A 23,334-nucleotide genomic window follows, 5' to 3' on the forward strand; every position below is an offset into this window, starting at 1 on the left:
TCATTCGAGAGATGGCCCCCAGAATTCTGTTAATTCCAGTTCTCCTCTCGAACTCTGTTATTGTTCGACAGTGTCAGGGTGTCTTACCCTCCCGCAGTGTGGTATGAATCCGGGTAGTTCATACTGCTAGCTGTCACCAGGAGTCCTTGGTATGGTCCCCCCAACAGGCCTCAGGGACTGGATTGAGTGACTTCACCTGTAATTCACCTGTAGTGCATAGAATCTTGGACATACAGGTTTGGTTAACAAACAGTTTCTCATTTGTTCTGTTTATTAGCTAAAACATTTTTTTTTTATTAGTTAATTATCCCGTAGGTCAAATCCTATCTGAGAACACAATTTACCCATCCCCCCTTTGTTACCTGGCTCTGCCCAGGTAACAACCTTGCCTACTCTTGAACAATGACTTAGGTAAGATTTAGTAAATTATCCCAATGTCTAACATCATCATGTAGGAGCCCCTTTTTAAATGTTCCACATGTCCAATTCTCCCTTGGGCGAATTGTGGAATTCATGTCAATCCTGTAACAATACTCTGTCAAGTTTCTTATCTACTTTAAAAACTTATCTGTGCTACTTATATATTTTCTTAAATATATATATATTCCGGTAACCCTTTTCTCTCATATCTCTCAAATTCCACTAAGCTTCTAACTGTTTGACTTTATCTACAATCATTGATTTTAGAAAAAAACATGTCTATGAGCGGCTTTTCTCTAAAGTCCTTACATTTCCTTAATCAATCTATCTTAATGCTAACAATAATCCTAAATCATCATAGATGTCCTATATTCCTGTTAAATGTAATACTATTTAAAAACTTATAATAATCAAACAAAGTCTAATAAATGCTAACCATATTAAAATCCTTCCTACACTAACAAGCCCTCTCCTTCGGGGACCCTCAGTATTCTATCTGACAATAACATGGATTTAATATGTGTTGCAAAGTGTGGAATACCTTATCTACAGTAATTTATCACCCCTAAAAAACTGCAACTTATTTTTCTATGTAATTCCCTGCCCTATTGGCTTAATCTATCTTATCTTCCCCTATTTATTCTCAATGATAAATATGACTTTTTCTCTGTTACAATACCAAATCATTAATAGCCCATTCAAAAACTTCACAGCTAATGTTGTAAAACAGAATCCTGAACCACTTTCTCATTTGCGGTTCAAACAATAATTCTAACCCCCAACCAAAACTCCATTATTATGAATTTACTTTAAAACTAGTAACTCAATATGACCACATTCATTGTACAAATGATTCTCCCCTGAGGCTGATCAGACCTCAGAAGACAGTCACGATAAGATCAATAGGTCATATAATTTAAAAAATTCACTTGTATAATTAAAACTCAAACTAACAACTCATAAGGTTCCATATGTGAGCATGCCTCTTTAAAATACCTTTGCACTAAAACAAATAGTCCTAACAATGGTTTTATGTATATATACTTGCAGACCTGTTTTAATTTGGTCATTTATGGCCTCATTCTCCCCAAGATTATAATCCCAGGAAACATCTAAAATTGAGACACCTAAACATCAATTTTCCCAGAAGAACACAACACTCCTAACTAGCATTCACTATGCTAATTCCGATTCAGAAACTCAAAAGTGAACTATAAACTAAACCTAATGATGATTCCCCTTTAACTCAAATCATTGATCATAAGTTTTAAACAACGTCAATGTATATGTTTACTTAAATGAACATGTTACCCTTAGATACAATTAACCCGATAACATTATTGTATTACTTTTTCCCTCTGCCGCAAATGTCGTACATTTCTCAGTGTAAGAAATCCGTAATTTAATCCCCGATATTTAATAAATATGCATTCGCATTCTCCCATGGCTCCTTTAATTGACTTATTTTAGATAACTTCCATCCGTCCCGGAACGAAGAATCCTACTTAAACACGCATGTCTACGTATCCGGGGAAAAGTTCGAATAACCAAATTCAACCTAGCTTACTTCCCGAAACATATGCAGTTATGTTTTTCTATAGAGGTTGCTTTTCAAACTTTAAATACCTAACATGGTTCCACACAATGGAAAGTGCTCAAATTCACTGGTGTTACATAAACAATCAAACCTGGAATCACAACCATGGAATCCATTACCACGATGTTTTACGATTCATACATCCAGTCTCTCTCTCTCCCATAGCCTAGTTCAATCCAAACAAACACCACAACCCTTGATGCCTACCTAGGTATCAGCTGATAGTTTTTAGCATCTTTCCAGACTATCCTGGCAACTCTCAAACTACTGTTAAAAATGTATTTTGTAATTTATATCAACTTCTGAAAAGTTACTCGAAACACTAATACACACACTAACAGACAAACAATTTTCTCCGTTACCCCCAGTCCCTGGCGACAAAAGTGCCTCGCTAGTGACGTCATCATCAAGCGCTGTTCAAATCCTGAATTATAATTTACCACCCCAACCAATATCTCTAAATTCGCTAATTTTATAAAAACATTTCGATGGGCATAAATCGTAATTGTCTCTTTGTTATCATTTAGAATCCATTTATTCCCTATTCAGATTGCGTTCAGTTTTAAATTCTAATCATCAAAGTAAAACCAACCCAACTTCTCAACTTACCATACTCTAACATTTAAACGTACCATGTTTTGTGCTAAACTTATCATATGTCAGTCGATTCATAAATAGCTATAACATCCGGATAGCCCGAAATTGTATCGTATCTCTCCGTTATTCCCTACATTTAACTTTAGGTGACTTTCTCTTCTATGATACATTTATTTAAATACGACTCCCATCTCAATACATTATTCCACCAGATCATTTTGGGCAAAATAGTGTATTACATCGAAATTGTCTCGCCATTATTTTTAATGACTTCTTTTTTCAATTCTATCTAAAACACATAATAAATGTTCATTTCATATATTTTACAAACACTGGCGACCGTATTTTTTAGGCAAAACATGCAAATAGGTCGATTACAATCTAAAATCAATTTTAGTTAACCTCCTCTGCCGGGAACCGAACCTTGGATTGCCGTTGGTGAGACTGTTGCACTCACCACTATACTACCAACCCTGGAACTGACTAAGATTCTCCGCAAATAGACCCATCTTCTCTGTTTAAATGTGTAACTCCGACATTTAGACAACAGAAAATAAACCCAATTTAGACGCCCAAAGTTTTCCCTCAGTTAGAATTCTCGTTAAATCTCGCTCCCTTTGTATCTGAACCTTCTCTTTCTTTACTCGATTGTCGCCTCTGACTTTCCCCACAGTTAAATTACAACCTGTTGACAACTTTTGCAGGGAGTGTTACACTCCCGGGCGAAATTTCCAATTTCGTTACAATTAAACCATCTTGTATTTTTCTTTTGACTCACCTTATCCATTTTTCTCAACATTATTATTATAATTGTCCGTACTTTATTCCCTTCTCTAACTCCATTATACCTCCTTGCCGTTACTAGTAGCTATGGTATCTAATCACTTATCTATGCCTTTCTATATAATTTTAAATTCTATGTGCGTGCAGTTCTATAAATTTGTAATTTACCGTTACTTAGTTACTTTTTCTGTCTGACTATGTGTGTGTTGCTTTTATGGAAATCTTATCAATAGCTTTGACTTTTGAATCAGATATTAGGTCTTAACTTACAACTATAAGCCCAGGGTTTGTAAAGCCCTAGTTAATATCTTATTTTCCGGTTGTGTCAGAGGGCTTTTAAAGAACGCTAATAATCGTTATCTCACGCCACTAATTGTTAGACTCCCCTCTCGCTCTCTGCTATAATTCTGGACCGTTACTAGTAGCTATGGTATTTAATCACTCATCTATGCCTTTCTATAATTAATTTTAAATTCTTTATGCGTGGCTTTCTACGAATTAGTAATTTACCGTTACTTAATTACTTTGTGCTTTTCTGTCTGGCTATGTGTGTCATTTTTATGGAAATCTTATCAATAGCTTTGATTTTTGAATCAGATATTAGGTCTTACCTTACAACTATAAGCCCAGGGTTTGTAAGTCCCTAGTTAATATCTTATCTTCCGGTTGTGTCAGAGGGCTTTTAAAGAACGCTAATAATCGTTATCTCACGCCACTAATTGTTAGACTTCCCTCTCGCATGGAACTTTCCTGACTATAGATATGGCTTTTATCTCATTTCTTTAGATTTAAGTTCCCTCTCCTCCTTATTTGGATATTTCCGTAGTATTAGTTGAATCGGAACGATGATCAATACTGCCACTATTCAAATTACCAATCCAGTTATCTTGCGCATTCTTGCCGTCTCTCCACGCCCAGTATTTGTACAAGATCACCGTCCTATCCCCCAGTACCTATTTAATATCCCGTCTTAATCTCGGGCGGGTGTGCCTCTCATGATTAAGTTTCTTATTTGGATATTTTCCGTAGTATTAGTTGAATCGGAACGATGATCAATACTGCCACAATTCAAATGACCAATCCAGTTATCTTGCATTCCCTTGCTGTCTCCCCCCGCCTAGTATTTGTACAAGATCACCGTCCTATCCCCCAGTACCTATTTAATATCCTGTCTTAATCTCGGGCGGGTGTGCCTCTCATGATTAAGTTTAGTTTATTTACGGTAGTGCACATTACCCCAGGTTATTTTCGAACCTGCTTCAGTGTATGTCGGTTATACAAAACCCAGTGTATGATGGTCATACAAACCCCTGTGGGGATAGCAAAGCTCCCATTATTGATGAATTCTCAAAATTTTTAGAACATCAATTAAATAACTCAAATCCCCCCAGAATCGAGAATAAAGGCTAATTTACCTGCTGCCGACTGGGAAAGCATTGTTCGTTTGAATCTGTCACCTTCCCTGTACTCCGTGATAATACGCAGGCCTGAATTTTAACCTCAATTCAGAGGTCAGGTCTTTCGTAAAACGAGTCAAAAACGAGTCTGTGCACAATTTTCAGCGTACAACCTCCAGATAACAGGGAGGGGTATTTAGATCCGGCATCGAAGGACCAATTGTTAGTGGAATTCTAAATTCCTCTGTAGTATTTCCCAATCAGAATTATTACTCAATCAATATTACTCAGTCAATGCATTCTAAAGGGATTGTAAGACCCAATATTTTTATAAGAAATGGACAGAGTCCCGGTCTTAAAAGTCAGGTAGCAGCGTTTAATTCAAGAGAGTACTGAAGCAAAATACAAAGAACCTTACATTTTAAAGAGACAACATAAAATGACATCATCAGTTTCTCACACCCTCTCCGATCCACACAATAGCGCAGTGTTTTCAGGTCTGGAGATGTCTTCTACTCCCCTCATAAACCAAACATTCCAATCTGTCTAAAAGATATCTTCTCCTCCACTAATGGAATATCAAGGACCATTCTTATCTGTCAGAAAAGATATATCATCCCTCTCCCTTAACTTCCCGCAAGGTACAGACAATTAATTCGTTTTACTTACATTTTCAGTAACAGCTTAACCAAGAACCCATACATTTCATACCATAACATAATAGTATTAAAAGAAATGGTTCTTAAATAAATGTATACATAATTAATCATTTCAACTATAATTTCCTCCAACAAAGCACGACTCAGGAGGATAGAATTATGGTCAGATTTGCCAAATGGAGGGTGGGAGAGAGCTTTGTGTGCATCTCTGTGTGTGAAGTAAAGGTGGTCTAGGATTTCTTTTTCTGGTTGCACGTGACATGCTGGTAAAAATTTGGTCAAACTGATTTAAGTTTGCCTGCATTAAATTCCCCGGCCACTAGGAGCACCGCTTCTGGGTGAGCATTTTCTTCTTTGCTTATGGCCTTATAGAATTGTTTGAGAGCGGTCTTAGTGCCAGCTTCGTTCTGTGGTGTTAAGTAGACAGTTTTGTATAATATAGATGAGAACTCTTTTGGTAGATAGTGTGATCTACAGCTTATCATAAGGTACTCTACCTCAGGTGAGCAATACCTCGAGACTCCTTTAATATTAGACATCGCGCACCAGCTGTAATTAGACACACACCCTCACCCCTCGTCTTACCAGAGGTAGCGTCTCTGTTCTGCCGGTGCATGGAAAATCCCGCTAGCTCTATATTGTCCATATTGTCGTTCAGCCACGTCTCGTGAAACATAAGATGTTACAGCTTTTAATGTCCCCTTGGTAGGATAATCTTAATTGTAGGTTATCCATTTTATTTTCCAATGATTGCACGTTAGCAAGAAGAACAGATGGCAGTGTTAGTTTACTCGTTCGCCTACTGATTCTCAGAAAGATGCCCGATCTGCAGCACCTTTTCCTGCGTCTTTTCTTCACACAATAGCCGGGGATCTGGTCCTGTTCCAATGAAAGCAAGATATCCTTCTCGTTGGACTCATTAGAGGAACAGTTTATTCCAGTCCGTGGTGAGTAATCGCTGTTCTGTCCAGAAGTTATTTTTGGTCATAAGAGATGGTAGCAGCAACATTATGTACACAATAAGTAAAAAAATAAGTTACACAAAATGCAAAAAAAAAACGAACAAAAAAGCACAATTGGTCGGGAGAAAGTAAAACGTCAGCCATGTTCTTCGGCGCCATCTTCATAGAGTATGTATTACATTTATTCTTCCCCCTGCCCCTATTCTGATAGCTGCATGATAATAATCCAAACTAATTTCATACATATAATATTTAGTATTAGTGATGCACCGATATTACATTGTTGGCAGATACCGATATTCAATATTTTCCTTGCCAAAAAAACCCCGATACCGATATTACATTTTTTCGCGGCCTTAAGCATTCTAGTATAGTTAAATAGTTAACACACACATGGACACAGCGGTCTAAGGCTCTGCATCTCAGTGCAAGACTGTCTCTACAGTCCATGGTTTGAATCCAGGCTGTATCACATCCGGCCATGATTGGCCCATAGTGCAGCACACAATTGGCCCAGCGTTGTCCAGGCCGTCATTGTAAATACTATTTTTTTCTTAACTGACATGCCTAGTTAAATAAAGGTTACACACACCCCACACTGACCAAAATGTTATTTTGTTGGCATTTATGTATGTCCCCACTACCAGTAAAACATAATCAAAACCTATTTCTTTCACTTATTTGCTGTGCTGTTTCGTTGTTCATTTGTTCAGTCGTTTCAATCTCAACCAGGATTTCTATGGAACGCCGTTTGGGTCATTTTTATTTTATATTTATTTTTATTTTTCACTATAAAAATGCACCTTTTATAATAAAGCATTACATGCGTGTCAAAAAAGATACGTCTAATGACTCTATTTGACGTGTCAAATAACACAACATAATCTGTTTCAGTTGCTATAGATACCTAGCTAACTATATAGATACCTAGCTAACTATATAGATACCTAGCTAACTATATAGCTAGGTGGCATCTAAAATAACCCTAATTTAAGGGGTTTAAAGACAGTTCTTATTCGATTAATGTTAATGTCCAATTGCAATAGGCGAACAACATGTGTCAATCTAGCTAATACTTACAAGGATTCCTAAATCATTGCTAAGAATAATGAAAATGACAGCAGTTTTTACTGGTCATTATGTTCAGGCTGGTTGAATTGGTGCTAGCTATGTACCAAGCTAAAGCTAGCTACCCCAGTTGCGGTCGAACAAATTATGCTTTATTACCAATGCGGTATTGTAAACACATCGTTCGTGGCCAGTGTTTGCTTGTTTGCAGACTTTTTTATACAGCTTTGACAATGCTACTATATATTTTTTGACACGCAAAGACTCCAGCGGCGTTCCATAGTATGTATGTCGTCAAGATAATAGCAGTGATGAGATTACTCTGTAACTCCGGTAGGGCAACGTCAGAAAAATAGTGCACTTGGTAGTGTTAACTGGTGCTCGACCAGTTGGCAAAAGCCAACATTACCAACGACAGAGAACGGTTGATTGTCAAGGGCAATGAATCCCATTATCTTGGCTTTAATGGATTTCACCTTTGAGTTGTCTTGCTGACATTTTTACTTGTTGACTGCTCGATCCACACAGCATACATTGTGGGCTAGTTTAGGAATGCTGTGTTGCACAAATAGCGCAAACTTTTACGTGGCGTCATTATGTCATTTACCTTCGTTATTTAGGTATACACGCCTGCTTTGACATCGGTTTTGCACATTTGGCGTTAAACTAGACATCGGCTGATACCCGATGTTGGCATTTTTAGCTAATATCATCCGATTCCGATATGTTCACAATATATCGAGCATTCCTATTTAGTATACAGTGCCTTGCGAAAGTATTCGCCCCCTTGAACTTTGCGACCTTTTGCCACATTTCAGGCTTCAAACATAAAGATATGAAACTGTATTTTTTGTGTAGAATCAACAACAAGTGGGACACAATCATGAAGTGGAACGACATTTATTGGATATTTCAAACTTTTTAACAAATCAAAAACTGAAAAATTGGGCGTGCAAAATTATTCAGGCCCTTTACTTTCAGTGCAGCAAACTCTCTCCAGAAGTTCAGTGAGGATCTCTGAATGATCCAATGTTGACCTAAATGACTAATGATGATAAATACAATCCACCTGTGTGTAATCAAGCCTCCGTATAAATTCACCTGCACTGTGATAGTCTCAGAGGTCCGTTAAAAGCGCAGAGAGCATCATGAAGAACAAGGAACACACCAGGCAGGTCCGAGATACTGTTGTGAAGAAGTTTAAAGCCGGATTTGGATACAAAAAGATTTCCCAAGCTTTAAACATCCCAAGGAGCACTGTGCAAGCGATAATATTGAAATGGAAGGAGTATCAGACCACTGCAAATCTACCAAGACCTGGCCGTCCCTCTAAACTTTCACCTCATACAAGGAGAAGACTGATCAGAGATGCAGCCAAGAGGCCCATGATCACTCTGGATGAACTGCAGAGATCTACAGCTGAGGTGGGAGACTCTGTCCATAGGACAACAATCAGTCGTATATTGCACAAATCTGGCCTTTATGGAAGAGTGGCAAGAAGAAAGCCATTTCTTAAAGATATCCATAAAAAGTGTTGTTTAAAGTTTGCCACAAGCCACCTGGGAGACACACCAAACATGTGGAAGAAGGTGCTCTGGTCAGATGAAACCAAAATTGAACTTTTTGGCAACAATGCAAAACGTTATGTTTGGCGTAAAAGCAACACAGCTCATCACCCTGAACAACCATCCCCACTGTCAAACATGGTGGTGGCAGCATCATGGTTTGGGCCTGCTTTTCTTCAGCAGGGACAGGGAAGATGGTTAAAATTGATGGGAAGATGGATGGAGCCAAATACAGGACCATTCTGGAAGAAAACCTGATGGAGTCTGCAAAAGACCTGAGACTGGGATGGAGATTTGTCTTCCAACAAGACAATGATCCAAAACATAAAGCATAATCTACAATGGAATGGTTTAAAAATAAACATATCCAGGTGTTAGAATGGCCAAGTCAAAGTCCAGACCTGAATCCAATCGAGAATCTGTGGAAAGAACTGAAAACTGCTGTTCACAAATGTTCTCCATCCAACCTCACTGAGCTCGAGCTGTTTTGCAAGGAGGAATGGGAAAAATTTCAGCCTCTCGATGTGCAAAACTGATAGAGACATACCCCAAGCGACTTACAGCTGTAATCGCAGCAAAAGGTGGCGCTACAAAGTATTAACTTAAGGGGGCTGAATAATTTTGCACGCCCAATTTTTCAGTTTTTGATTTGTTAAAAAAGTTTGAAATATCCAATAAATGTCGTTCCACTTCATGATTGTGTCCCACTTGTTGATTCTTCACAAAAAATACAGTTTTATATCTTTATGTTTGAAGCCTGAAATGTGGCAAAAGGTTGCAAAGTTCAAGGGGGCCGAATACTTTCGCAAGGCACTGTATGTAAAGGCAAGATTAAACTAGTCTAATGGGTGACAATATTATAATATGTTAATGGTGCCCAGTATGTGCAGTAAGGCAAGAAACAGCGCATGTTTTTTTTGTGCAACTTTTTCAAATCATAGTCACGCATGTCATGTAGCCTAGCCCATAGGCCTATATGTTCTGACAAGGTTTGTATCATAACTAACGTGGCCAAATAACTCTAAATGTAGCCTGCAGGCCTAGAACCCCTGAGACACGGTAAGAGACCACATAGCCTACAGACCTAGAACCCCTGGGACACGGTAAGAGACCACATAGCCTACAGACCTAGAACCCCTGGGACACGGTAAGAGAGCACATAGCCTACAGACCTAGAACCCCTGGGACACAAGAGAGCACATATCCTTCAGGCCTAGAACCCCTGGGACACGGTAAGAGAGCACATAGCCTACAGAGCCTAGTGAAACATGTGTTCTTATAAACTCAGTCAGTGCGCAGTTGCGTGTGAAAACAGAGTTTTGACTGGCCATTATATAAAAGAGGATCCCAGCTTTCTTGTGCTGATATATTTATGTCTCAATTCTTAAAATTAAGCACATTAATCTGCTTTACAACCGGTGTAGCCTAACTGGCAAACATAGGCAGTGTGTGAGTTTCATATTTGGGGAAGATATGTTTCACTATAAAAATGCACCTTTTATAATAAAGCATAATGCTGTTTCTTATGTAAAATAGCCTTCTATTGGAAATGTGATGAGTAGATTGGATGGTCATAATTTAGGCTAATAACTCATGGCTGAGCGTGTATAGCATGGAGCTTCCCAAAAAGCTTCCCACATCTTCAAACAGTCGATTTATATTTTTCAACAGGGCTATACATTTGTGTTTTTTTTCTCTACTGAGTAGCCTCTTTTCACTGCCAAAAATAAAATTCAACCATCTATTGTTCAGCGAAATAACACAATGTCAAATACAGGTAGCCTAGTCAAATAATTAACATCCAATCACATTAACCGTTACACTCTTGCGGGAATTCCACCAATGGTCCGTATATAGCCAAACGTAGCTGCTGCTCATTCCGTTTGCTCAAAAATTGATTAATGGTTCAAAAGAAGTAAGGCCCGCGACCATAGAGACACATACCAACAGTACTACACCTGCACATGTCGACAATGTAACGGTCGTCGTATGAAGAAGGTGTGGACCAAAGCACAGCGTGGTAAGTGTTCATGTTATTTTTATTTAAACTGAACACAAAACAAAATAACAAAGAGAATGAACGAAAACGAAACAGTCCTGTCAGGTGCAGAAACACAAAACAGAAAACAACTACCCACAACCCATAGTGGGAAAACAGGCTGCCTAAGTATGGTTCTCAATCAGAGACAACGATTGACAGCTGCCTCTGATTGGGAGCCATACCAGGGCAAACACATAGAAATCTAACACACAGAACAAAACAGAATGCCCACCCCAACTCACGCCCTGACCAAACTAAAATATAGACATAAAAAAGGAACTAAGTTCAGGACCTGACAGACGACACAAGTTGTTCAGCTTCCACGAGCACATCAGATGCTAGCATTAGTAATTCTACATTTGTTGTTAGCCCAGCTAGCATGGACACTGACAGTTGTGAATCTGATGCAGCCGAAGAGCTACTGCCCCTTACCCAGGAAAGCACCGAACAACAGACAGGGACATTGGACCATCGTAGAGGTGCAAATACGACTACATTGATTTGGGGTTCACGTACACTACCATTAAAAAGTTTTGGTCACTTAGAATTATCCTGGGTTTTGAATGAAAAGCAAATTGTTTTGTCAATTAAAATAACATAAACATTTTCAGAAATACAGTGCAGACATTGTTAATGTTGTAAATAACTATTGTCGCTGGAAATGGCTGGTCTTTCATGGAATGTCTACATAGGCATACAGAGGCCCATTATCAGCAACCATCACTCCTATGTTCCAATGGCACGTTGTGTTAGCTAATCCAAATGTATAATTAAAAAAGGCTAATTGATCATTAGAAAACCCTTTTGAAATTATGTTAGCACAGCTGAAAACTGTTGTCCTGATTAAAGAAGCAATAAAACTGGCATTCTTTAGACTAGTTGAGTATCTGGAGCATCAGCATTTGTGGGTTCGATTACAGGCTCAAAATTACCAGAAACAAAACTTTCTTCTGAAACTCATCAGTCTATTCCTGTTCTGAGAAATGAAGGCTAATAAATGTCTACACTGTATTTCTGATACATTTTATGTTATTTTAATGGGCAGAAATGTGCTTTCTTTCAAAAACAAGGACATTTAAGTGACCCCAAACTTTTGAACAGTAGTGTATACTGGGAGTAGTGCCTTCCCTTTGCCACAGTGTGCAAAAGTACTATCTTACAACTCAATGAAACTGTACCGGCCTTCCTCCTCCTCTTCTGAGGAGGAGAAGCGAGAAGGATCGGAGGACCAATGCGCAGCGTTGTAAGTGTCCATAACGTTTATTTTAAGATATAAACTGAACACTATGAAATATAAAACAATAAACGTGAACATGAACGAAAACCGAAACAGTACCGTGAGGCAACAAACACTCACACGGCAACAAACACCCACAAACCAAAAGTGAAACCCAGGATACCTAAGTATGATTCTCAATCAGAGACAACTAACGACACCTGCCTCTGATTGAGAACCATACTAGGCTGAACTCAAAACCCTAACATAGAAAAACACACACAGACTGCCCACCCCAACTCACGCCCTGACCATACTGAATAAAGACAAAACAAAGGACATAAAGGTCAGAAAGTGACAGTACCCCCCCCAAAGGTGCGGACTCCGGCCGCAAAACCTGAACCTATAGGGGAGGGTCTGGGTGGGCATCTGTCCACGGTGGCGGCTCTGGCGCGGGATGTGGACCCCACTTCACCACAGTTTTTGTCCGCCTCTTCAACCGCCCCAGTGGCTTCTTATGAGCAGCGACCCTCGCCGCCGACCTCCGACTGGGGACCCTAACCATGGGTCCCGAATGGACGGGAGACTCCGGCAGCGCCGGACAGGCGGGAGACTCCGGCAGCTCCGGAGTGAAGGGCGATTCTGGCATCGCCTGGCTGACTGACGGCTATGGCGGCTCCTGGCTGGCTGGCGGCTCTGGCGGCTCCTGGATGACTGACGGCTCTTGCGTCTCCTGGCTGGCTGACTGTTCTGGCTGCTCCTGGCTGGCTGACGGCTCTGGCGGCTCAGGACAGACGGGAGACTCTTGCGGGTCAGGACAGACGGGAGACTCTGGCGGCTCAGGACAGACGGGAGACTCTGGTGGCTCAGGACAGACGGGAGACTCTGGCCGCTCAGGACTGACTTTGAGAGCGCTGGGCAGGAGGAAGGCTCTGGCAGCGCTGGACAGGCGGGAGCACCTGTAGGGAGAAGACAGAGAGACAGCACGGTGCAGGGGGGCTGCCACCGGAGGGCTGGTGAGTGGAGGTGGCACTGGGTAGACCGGACCGTGCAGGCGCACTGGAGCTCTTGAGCCCCGAGCCTTCCCAACCTTACCTGGTTGAATGCTCCCCGTAGCCAGGCCAGTGCGGCGAGGTGAAATAGCCCGCACTGTGCTGGCGAACCGGGGACACCATGCGTAAGGCTGGTGCCATGTATTAGCACATTTCATGCCATTCTACTACACTTTATATATGACTGGAGACATTATCAAAATATTTTTTTAATAGGACAAATTAAAGGGTAGTCTATTCTGCTGACAGTGACAAAAATATCAATTAAAAACGACATTGTCCATGTAATAGGCCTACGAGAAGGGAGTATATCAAAATGTCATCAATATACACCACCACACCCTGCCAGTGCAGGTCCCTGAAAATCTTGTCTACAAAGGCTTGGAAGACTGATGACGCATTCATCAACCCGTACAGCATGTCGAGGTACTCATAGTGCCCTGAGGTGGTACTGAAAGCTGTCTTCCACTCGTCTCCCTCCCGGATACGCACCAGGTTGTAAGTGCTCCTGAGATCTAGTTTGGTGAAGAATCACACCCCATGCATTGACTCAATCGCTGTGGCTATGAGCGGTAGCGGGTAACTATACCTCACAGTGATCTGATTCCGACCCCAATAGTCAATACACGGGCGCAGACCTCCCTCCTTCTTCTTCACAAAAAATAAACTCGAGGAGGCGGGTGAAGTGGAGGACCGAATGTACCCCTGACGCAGGGATTCAGAGACATATGCTTCCATAGCCTCTGTCTCTGCCTGTGAGAGGGGATACACGTGACTCCTGGGAAGTGCAGCATCTACCAGGAGATTTATCGCACAATAACCCCGTCGATGAGGTGGTAATTGAGTAGCCTTCTTTTTAAATATATTCAGGGAAAATGCGCACGGTGGAGACCTGGTCTGGACTCTCCACCATACTAGCACCAACAGAAACCCCTAAACACCTACCTAAGCACTCTCGCGACCACCCCGTGAGAGCCCTCTGTGGCCAAGAAACTGTGGGGTTATGACAAGCTAACCAGAGTAGGCCCAGCACCATGGGAAATGCAGGAGAGTCAATAAGGAAGATACTAATTATCTCCTTGTGACCCCCCTGCGTCACCATGCCCAAAGGACCTCCTTAATCAACCCTGACCCTAATGGTCGATTATCTAAGGCGTGAACGGGGAAAGGCACAGCCACGGAAACAATGGGGATCCCTAAACTATAGGCTAACGCTCTATCAATAAAATTCCCAGCCGCGCCTGAATCAACAAGTGCCTTATGGTGGGAATGCAGGGAATACTCAGGGAAAGTCACATACACAACCATGTGCAACAGAGGGCTCTGGGTGAAAATGGTGCCGGCTCACCTGGGGTGACACCAGAGCGCACTGCCTGCTACCTCGATCCCCAGAGGAACCAACCCGGCACTGACCTTCAGTGTGACCTCTGCGGCCACAGATAGTGCACGAGCTGGAACCCCATCCGGTCTCCTTGTGCACCACCCCTCCCAGCTCCATGGGTATCGGAGAGGGGGTGCGGGAGGATGGAACCACCAAACCCCAATCAGAACGTCTGCGGGTAGCCAGCAGGTTGTCCAGCCGGATGGACTAGTCCACCTGCCGGTCGAACGTGAGGGTGGTGTCTCTGCAGGCCAGCTCCCGACAGACGTCCTCGCGCAGACTGCAGCGGTAATGGTCGATCAGGGCCCTGTCGCTCCATCACGCTCCGGCAGCCAGGGTCTTAAACTCCTGGGCGAACTCCTGGGCGCTCCTCGTCTCCTGCCTCAGATGGAAGAGGCGCTCACCCGCCGCTCTACCCTCAGGCGGGTGAACTCCTCAAACTGGTCCAACGCCGCATCTCCCTCTCTCCACACGGCATTGGCCCACTCCAGGGCTTTCCCGGTGAGGCACGAGACGAGGGCGGACACCCTCTCACGGCCTGAAGTTGAAGAAGGAACCCCTGGCAGTTCGCAGCCTTTCTATCCTATTCCTGGGGCAGGGAGAGACGGATCCCACTGGGACCAGGAGGGAGAGGGGCGCTCAGAGGAGACCCCGGTTCTGCTGGTGGAGGTGCTGGAAGAACTCCCTGTCTCTCCCAGTGGTCCATAGTTTGGACAACGCGGTCCATGGCGGTGCCAAGAAGGCGGAGCATTGCTGCGTGCTCCCGGACGCGCTCCTCCACCCCTATACCCGGGGTACCTGCTCCTGCTGACTCCATCGTCAGGTAGGTGATTCTGTAAGGGGTGCGTACTGACGGCAGAGAAGTCAGACGCAGGAGAGCAAAAACTGTGTTTCCAAACGGCGCAGTTTAATAACAAAAAACCCACCGGAAAACAGAACAATCAAATAATGGGTACATAACCCGACTGACACCAGGACAGACGTGGACAAGCACTTACAATAAACAATCTGACAAGGACATGAGGGGGAACAGAGGGTTAAATACACAACATGTAATTGATGGGATTGGAACCAAGTGTGATGGAAGACAAAACCAAAGGAAAATTAAAAGAGGATGAGCGATGGCTAGCCGAACGCCGCCCGAACAAGGAGAGGGACCAACTTCGGCGTAAGTCGGAGGAGGAAATTATTGTCCAAAAACAAACTTTAAAGTATTACTGAAAAATTGTGAATATGCGCTATGTGCACTCACCAAGGATATTGCTGTTGCTCTCGGCTGGTGCCTATAAAATAGGCTATTCTGTTGTTTGTTTAATTGAGAATTTTGATAACTAAAAGACAGATTAGTCCTTTCATTGTCTTCTCTTTACAGCGATAACCATTTTCTGTCCAAACTATGTTTTCCCGCAATTGTATTTTGAAATATTGCGATATGCCTGGCTTGGCCTCTACTTTCACAGATAGTCGCAACTCAACAATAATCTGCCCAAATTGCGCGTTGCCTTTCCTTCCAACTGTAGGCAAGTCTACTTAAAACAATCCACAACAAAATAAATATCCTCTGTGGCCAAATCATGCTTTAGTAGCCTATTTTGAGTGATTTAATTTATTTCTGTATAGACAGGAGTAGGCTAATTAGGCTATATAATTTTGGCAATTTAATTCAATTTACTTTAGGAAAAGCTTATCCTAGCCTTATGGATGCACTGCCTATGCTTGCATTTTAAAAACATACAGTAACTGCACATAACCTCCATTCGCTATTCACTATTGAAGTGCAGGCTACGGATTACATGAATTTGTTTTGTGGAGCATTCTAATCAAAAGTAATTTCACACATATTGGTAGGCTACATGTACACACCAGATTAAATTGAGAATAGTCTGATGGGTGAGAATATGATCAAGTGCTTGTCAAATTGTGAATGAGAGACTGATGAAGTGTGTGCAGCCTGTGGAAGAAACAGAGCAGAGCACATAACTTTCATGTGTTTTCTTATTCAAATCATCATTAGTCACATCATGCAGCCTTAGAATGTATTAAACATCAAAACATATAGTCAAAGGTTTGGACACCTACTCATTCCAGGGTCTTAATTTTTTATTTTACTATTTTCTACATTGTAGAATAATAGTGAAAAAAATCAAAACTATGAAATAACAAATAACACACTATGGAATCATGTAGTAACCAACAAAGTGTTAACCTCTTGAAGCTAGGGGGCACTATTTTTATGTTTGGAAAAATAACGTTCCCAAAGTAAACGGCCTATTTCTCATGACCAGATGCTAGAATATACATATATTGACAGATTAGGATAGCAAACACTCTAAAGTTTCCAAAACTGTGAAAATATTGTCTGCGGGTATAACAGAACTGATATTACAGGCTAGAGCCTGAGGATAATCCAATCAGGAAGAGCCTCTTATTTGAAACCACTGTGTTCCTATGCATGCCTGTCCTCCATTTAAAGGGATATCAACCAGATTCATTTTTCTGTGGCTTCCCTAAGGTGTCAACAGTCTTTAGACATTTATTTTGAAAAATGAGCGTGAAGGATCACATTGCGAAAGTGGAGAGGTGGGGGCTCTGAGTGAGATGGTGCGCAATTGAGTGAAGCGGCCATTGTTCCTCCCGCTATTATGGAAAAAGCTACACACTTGGTTGATATATTATCGCATATATATTTTAATTTTAAAAACTACCTGAGGAATGATTATAAAAAACGTTTGACATGTTTCTGTGGACATTATGAAGACTATTTGGAATTTCCGTCTGCGTTGTCGTGACCGCTCTTTCCTGTGGATTTCTGACCATAACGCGACAAACAAACGTCGGTATTTTGGGTATAAAAATAATCTTTATGGAACAAAAGGAACATTTGCTGTGTAACTGGGAGTCTCGTGAGTGAAAACATCCGAAGATCATCAAAGGTAAACTGTTAATTTGATTGCTTTTCTGATTTTTGTGACCAAGCTTTCTGATGCTAAGTGTACATAATGCTACGATAAACTTACACAAACGCTTGGATTGCTTTCTCTGTAAAGTATAATTTCTAAATCTGAGACGACAGGGTGATGAACAAAAGGCTAAGCTGTGTTTCAAAATATTGCACTTGTGATTTCATGAATATGAATATTTTCTAGTAATATTATTTGACTGTTGCACTGTGCTATTCAGCGGTTGCAGACGAAAATTATCCCGCTACTGTGATTGGTAGTGTCAAGAGGTTTTAAACAAATCTAAATATATTTTATATTTGAGATTCTTCAAAGTAGCCACCCTTTGCATTGATGACAGCTTTGCACACTCTTGGCATTCTCTCAACTAGCTTCATGAGGAACGCTTTTAAAACAGTCTTGAAGGAGTTCCGACATATGCTGAGCACTTATTTGGCTGCTTTTACTTCACTCTGCGGTCCAAATCATCTCAAACCATCTCAGTTGGGTTGAGGTCGGCTGATTGTGGAGGCCAGGTCATCTAAGGCAGCACTCCATCAATTTCCTTCTTGGTCAAACAGCCCTTACACAGCCTGGAGGTATGTTTTGGGTCATTGTCCTGTACGCCATCCAGGTGGGATGGTGTATCGCCACAGAATGCTGTGGTAGCCATGCTGGTTAGGTGTGCCTTGAATTCTAAAAGAATCACTGACAGTGTCACCAGCAAAGCACCCCCACACCGTCACACCACATTCTCCATGCGTCACGGTAGGAACCACAAATGCAGAGATTATCCGTTCACCTACTCTGTGCCTCACAACGACATGGCGGTTGGAACCAAAAATCTCAAATTTGGACTCATCAGACCAAAGGACAGATTTTCACCGGTCTAATGTCCATTTCTTGTGTTTCTTGGCCCATCAAGTCTCTTCTTCTTATTGGTGTCCTTTAGTAGTGGTTTATTTGCAGCAATTCGACCATGAAGACCTGATTCACACAGTCTCCACTGAACAGTTGATGTTCAGATGTGTCTGTTACTAGAACTCTGTGAAGCATTTAGTTGGGCTGCAATTTCTGAGGCTGGTAACTCTAATGAACATATCATCTGCAGCAGAGGTAACTCTGGGTCTTCCTTTCCTGTGGCGGTCCTCATGAGAGCCAGTTTCACCATAGCGCTTGAGAGCTTTTGCGACTGCTCTTGAAGAAACTTTTAAAATTCTTGAAATGTTCCAGATTGACTGGCCTTCATGTCTTAAGGTAATGATCGACTGTCGTTTCTCTTTGCTTATATGAGCTGTTCTTGTCGTAATATGGACTTAGCCATATTTGGTAAAAGACCATCTTCTGTATACCCCCCCTACCTTGTCACAACACAACTGATTGGCTCAAATGCATTAAGAAGGAAAGAAATTCCATAAATTAACAAGGCACACTTGTTCATTTAAATGCATTCCAGATGACAACCTCATGAAGCTGGCTGAGAGAATGCTAAGAATGTGCAAAGCTGTAATCAAGGCAAAGGGTGGCTACTTTGAAGAATATCAAATATATTTTGATTTGCTTAACACTTTTTTTGGTTACTGCATGATTCCATATGTGGTATTTCATAGTTTTGATGTCTTCACTATTATTCTATAATGTAGAAAATAGTAAAAAAAATAAAGAAAACCCCTGAATGAGTAGGTGTGTCCAAACTTTTGACTGGTACTGTATATCACAACTGTATATCACAACTAAAGTTGCATTTACAACAAAACATTAAGCATATAGGAGGACCTGTTTCTTTGTTAACCGCTCAACACAGAATAGCAGCTTGTGTTCACTCCCTCAAATCATTTGGAGAAAATATCCTTTCTATTTTATTCAGCTATGTTCAATTGTATTCTTCATATTATAAAACAATGCCACGGAATTCTAAGAAAATATTTTCTGCTAAATTAACTAGTGTAGCCCACAGCCATATGGCATAGCCTGATCAGGGCCTAACATAAGGACAACTCAGAGTATGCAATTCTGTTCTTCTGAAATGGACTACATTTTCATCATATCATGTTTTTTTAAACCTGTCTAAAATAAATAATGGATTTATTGTGATGGTGTAGGCTATATTAAATGGATTTATTAGACATCTTAAAATGTAGATGTTCCAAAGGTCTGCATCAGTGGCTTGTAAGCTGTGTGTGGAAGCCAGGAGATGCTAAACGTGTTGATGTTAATTAACTTCAATTACCATGAGACTGGCAGTCATTTGCATGACAATCACAGGCTGACAAAATGTCATGACCTCCACAGCCCTGGCAACTAATGACTACATGTATTGTGTCCTTTCCTCCCAGGTCCCAGCCTGGTCCATGTGCTGTCAGAGGGGAGAAGCACAAGAAGAGCCCCCAAGCTACTCCTAGAGACTCTGTCATCAGCTTCCCCCCTGGACGCCCCACTTTCGACAACATCGGATTGGTCTGCTGCCTACACAACAGCCGACCCCTCTCCACCACCAAGTGCCTGCCACGTACAGGCTTTGGCTGGCTGGCCCGCCAATCAAAGGCCATGAACCGCCTGGAGAGAGGGTTCAAACACTGCTGTAAGGGACTGGAGAACGTGCTACCCTGTGCTGAGGGAAAGGTAAGGAGTGTGTGGGTGTGTGTGTGTGTGTGTACAGTTCGAGTGTTGATCAATTCAAGTGTTTACAGAACATCTCTCCACCTCTCTCTTAGTGGCGTGAGGAGCTTGACAGGTTCTGTGAGGAAGAGCAGAAGGAGAGGCCTCACAACTCCTCCTGTTGTGATGTGGGAGAAGGTGAGGAGAGGTACACCTGTTTCTCCTCCCGCGCCCCTCATCCAGACTATGACCAAAAGCTTGACTCTTCTGACGCACCACAGACCCACAACCTCGGACACATCTGTGAAACATACAAGATCATCAAGAAGTAAGGGTTTGTTTAGGTTTGTGTGTGTGTGTGTGTGTGTGTGTGTGTTTTTAATTGTACCTTTTTCCTCCTCAGTCACATTTTTATGCTGCCCAGCCCGATTGTTTATCTTTCTGGGTGACAGAACCAGAACCAGAACCAGGGTACATTTCACTGTAGTAGATGGTGACTGTAGCTATGTTTCCATCCGACTGGCGACAGATTTTAAATTTGCGCATTTTCCCACAAGTGGTGTGTTTCCACCAAACTGACTTGTAGTGCTTTTTAGTAGTGCACACAAAATGTCTTTTTTTCTTCATTTTCCTGAATAAAAATCTAAGGATCTGTAACGGTTTTCTTGAGTTGATGGAGAGGCGGACCAATACGCTGCGTGGTTACTATTCATGGTTCTTTAATAAAGCAACTACACTACCAACTCTGGTCTTGGCACAATCGCTCGAGCCAACAACTAGCAGATACAGTGTGGGTAAGCTAGTCTACATGATGAGATTTATTATGGATAACAGCGACCAGTATTTACATTTTTCAAATGGCAGTCAAGCATCAATCATAATGTCACCAGAATAAAACCTTTGATATTTACTGGAAAGGAGCATCACTGTGCATCTTCACCACCCTGTGAAGTTCATCATAACTTGTTTCATCTGTAGCCTAATAAACTGCATAGTTTCCTGAGTCGTAGTAGAAGGACCACACACCATATTATCGAGTGACTGCAAGTTTACGTCAATATGATGGTTATTATATTAATAGTTGCGCATAAAGGAATTTCCTGCCATTTCTCACATAACTCATTTTACAGACGAAAAGATCCCACCATGTCAAACGAACAAATTATCTGTCAGTATTTATACAATTTCACAAAAAATTCCTGTTTCCATTACAGTTGTTGTGGTTTTATTTTATACGGAATGTCCTTACTTGCAATAAAACTGTGGATGGAAATGTGGTTAATGACATTAAAATTCCAGATTTGCATTGCATCAAAAAACATTACCAAAAGTTTAAAAACAATAGTATACAATAACTTTCACAAGTATCTTATTACAGCAGCTAGTTTAATCCAGGGACATTTGTACATATCTGTCTAACAAAGCCCTTTGACTGATTTGGTTTGATTATCGAGTAAAACAAAGATGTAGTATACTGAGATGATCTTGCAATCTGCTCTCTCAGCTTCCCTGTGGCTCTCCCTGTCCAGAACTTAGTGGACCAATGCTGCTCCCTGCCAGCAGACCAGAGAACTGCATGTGTTCAGATACAGGTGAGTTCGACACTTAATAATGCAGGTTCACTCAGACAACCCCATATCTCATATTACCCAGGTTGTCCCATTGGGATAAAATGAACATGATTGGCCATCAAGTGTCTACAGGATCTTAGACTGAGAGTTAAGTTAGTTATAAACAATACTTTTTATATTGTAACTCTTTGCATGTTGCAGGCTTTTTGATATTGTTGTTTTCATAACTTCTCTCTTTGACTGTGAACCCAGCTAGTGATGCTGTCGCAGACACGCTGTCTTGAGGGAAAGCCCTCCACTTCCTCTGTCTTGCAGAAGTCCTGCCCTTCCTCCTCCTTCTCCCAGGACTCCCCTATGTGCCTCTCCAGACTGCTCATGAATGCCATCACCAAGGCAACCAAGTCCCCACACCTCAGAAAGACGAAATTCCTCCTCACCTGATTTTGGTTTTACTCTGATGGCAGTGGGCCAATCCGAATTAGCGGTCAGGGCATTTCTGCAGTAGTCACTAGATAACCATGCCAGAAAGGATACAATTGGCTAATACAGAAGAACTGTTGAGCAATTGCATGATTTAGTCAAACAGGGGTTAGGGTAAGAGTAAGCAGAATTTATAGTTAGTGCCATTTATTCCATATTTTCTAGCATGGACAGATGACAACCAATTAATGTATGGTATCCGAGTGCACATAATATTTCAGTATTACTGTCAGTGTCTGTCATTAAGAGGGTGTTATAATATTAGAACACCTGGAGAGCTGATATGAATATAAAAAAGAAGTGGTAATTCAAATGGTGATTTGTTTCGTAAAGCAGATATGTTTCAGATTTGTTAGTTGTATTTTTCATATAGCTCCAGAACTGCTAGTCCAGTTGTCCTGTTCTATTTCTAACATTTGAAATAAATCTTTATAGGATATGTCTTAATCATTTTGGAGTGAAGCACTGCCAGTTATTGTAATTTGTCATTATCTGACACATGAACAACATTGAAATGATTATTTGAATAAACTGAAATGTTGATGGAAGTGGACTTTATGTTATAGTGACTGTGTGACTGACATTTATACACTAAGTTAGTGTAGTAGAACTTGCATTAATAGAGACAGACAGGGTCCTCACTAGCTGTCACAGCCACAGAGTTTAGCCCAAAGCCTGGCAGATGGCAATATTGAGTGGTTTCATCTCACCGTCCAAAGGCATTGTATGAAGCCGGTTATATACACTTGTATCCCCGGTGGACCGGTTCTTACATGAAACATTCTCCATTCAGGCTGCAAAGGCATCGATTTCCTCCGTAATTTGATTTAATGGCGAGAAGGTATGGGAGAAATTGTGTACATATATGGAGGAACATAAATACTGTAACACAAGAGAGAGATACACTTATAGAGTGCATTTGCCATTCTGGTAAAATGCATTGTCTATTGTATAGGACAGGAAGCCAGAGTAAGGCCATGAGAGTATGAGACAGCTGGAAACACTAAA

The 23,334-nt window shown here is 41.4% G+C and overlaps 1 protein-coding gene across 2 annotated transcripts in view; it reads left to right on the forward strand.

Moving 5' to 3' along the window:
• LOC112235354 (extracellular matrix protein 1) overlaps positions 1 to 22,874 on the forward strand; it is a 30,257-nt gene extending 7,383 nt beyond the window's left edge. The window contains exons 4-7 of one of the 2 annotated variants that reach the window (XM_024403791.2): positions 20,014 to 20,299; positions 20,392 to 20,603; positions 21,780 to 21,867; positions 22,099 to 22,874. In XM_024403791.2, the coding sequence (XP_024259559.2) occupies positions 20,014 to 20,299; positions 20,392 to 20,603; positions 21,780 to 21,867; positions 22,099 to 22,287 (775 nt within the window). In that variant the 3' untranslated portion in view covers positions 22,288 to 22,874. The remainder of the gene's footprint in view (positions 1 to 20,013; positions 20,300 to 20,391; positions 20,604 to 21,779; positions 21,868 to 22,098) is intronic. The other variant, XM_042307066.1, reaches the window with a different exon arrangement.
• Positions 22,875 to 23,334: the final 460 nt, after the last annotated feature.

Source organism: Oncorhynchus tshawytscha, linkage group LG03, assembly GCF_018296145.1.
Source record: "Oncorhynchus tshawytscha isolate Ot180627B linkage group LG03, Otsh_v2.0, whole genome shotgun sequence".
Taxonomy (NCBI): domain Eukaryota; kingdom Metazoa; phylum Chordata; class Actinopteri; order Salmoniformes; family Salmonidae; genus Oncorhynchus; species Oncorhynchus tshawytscha.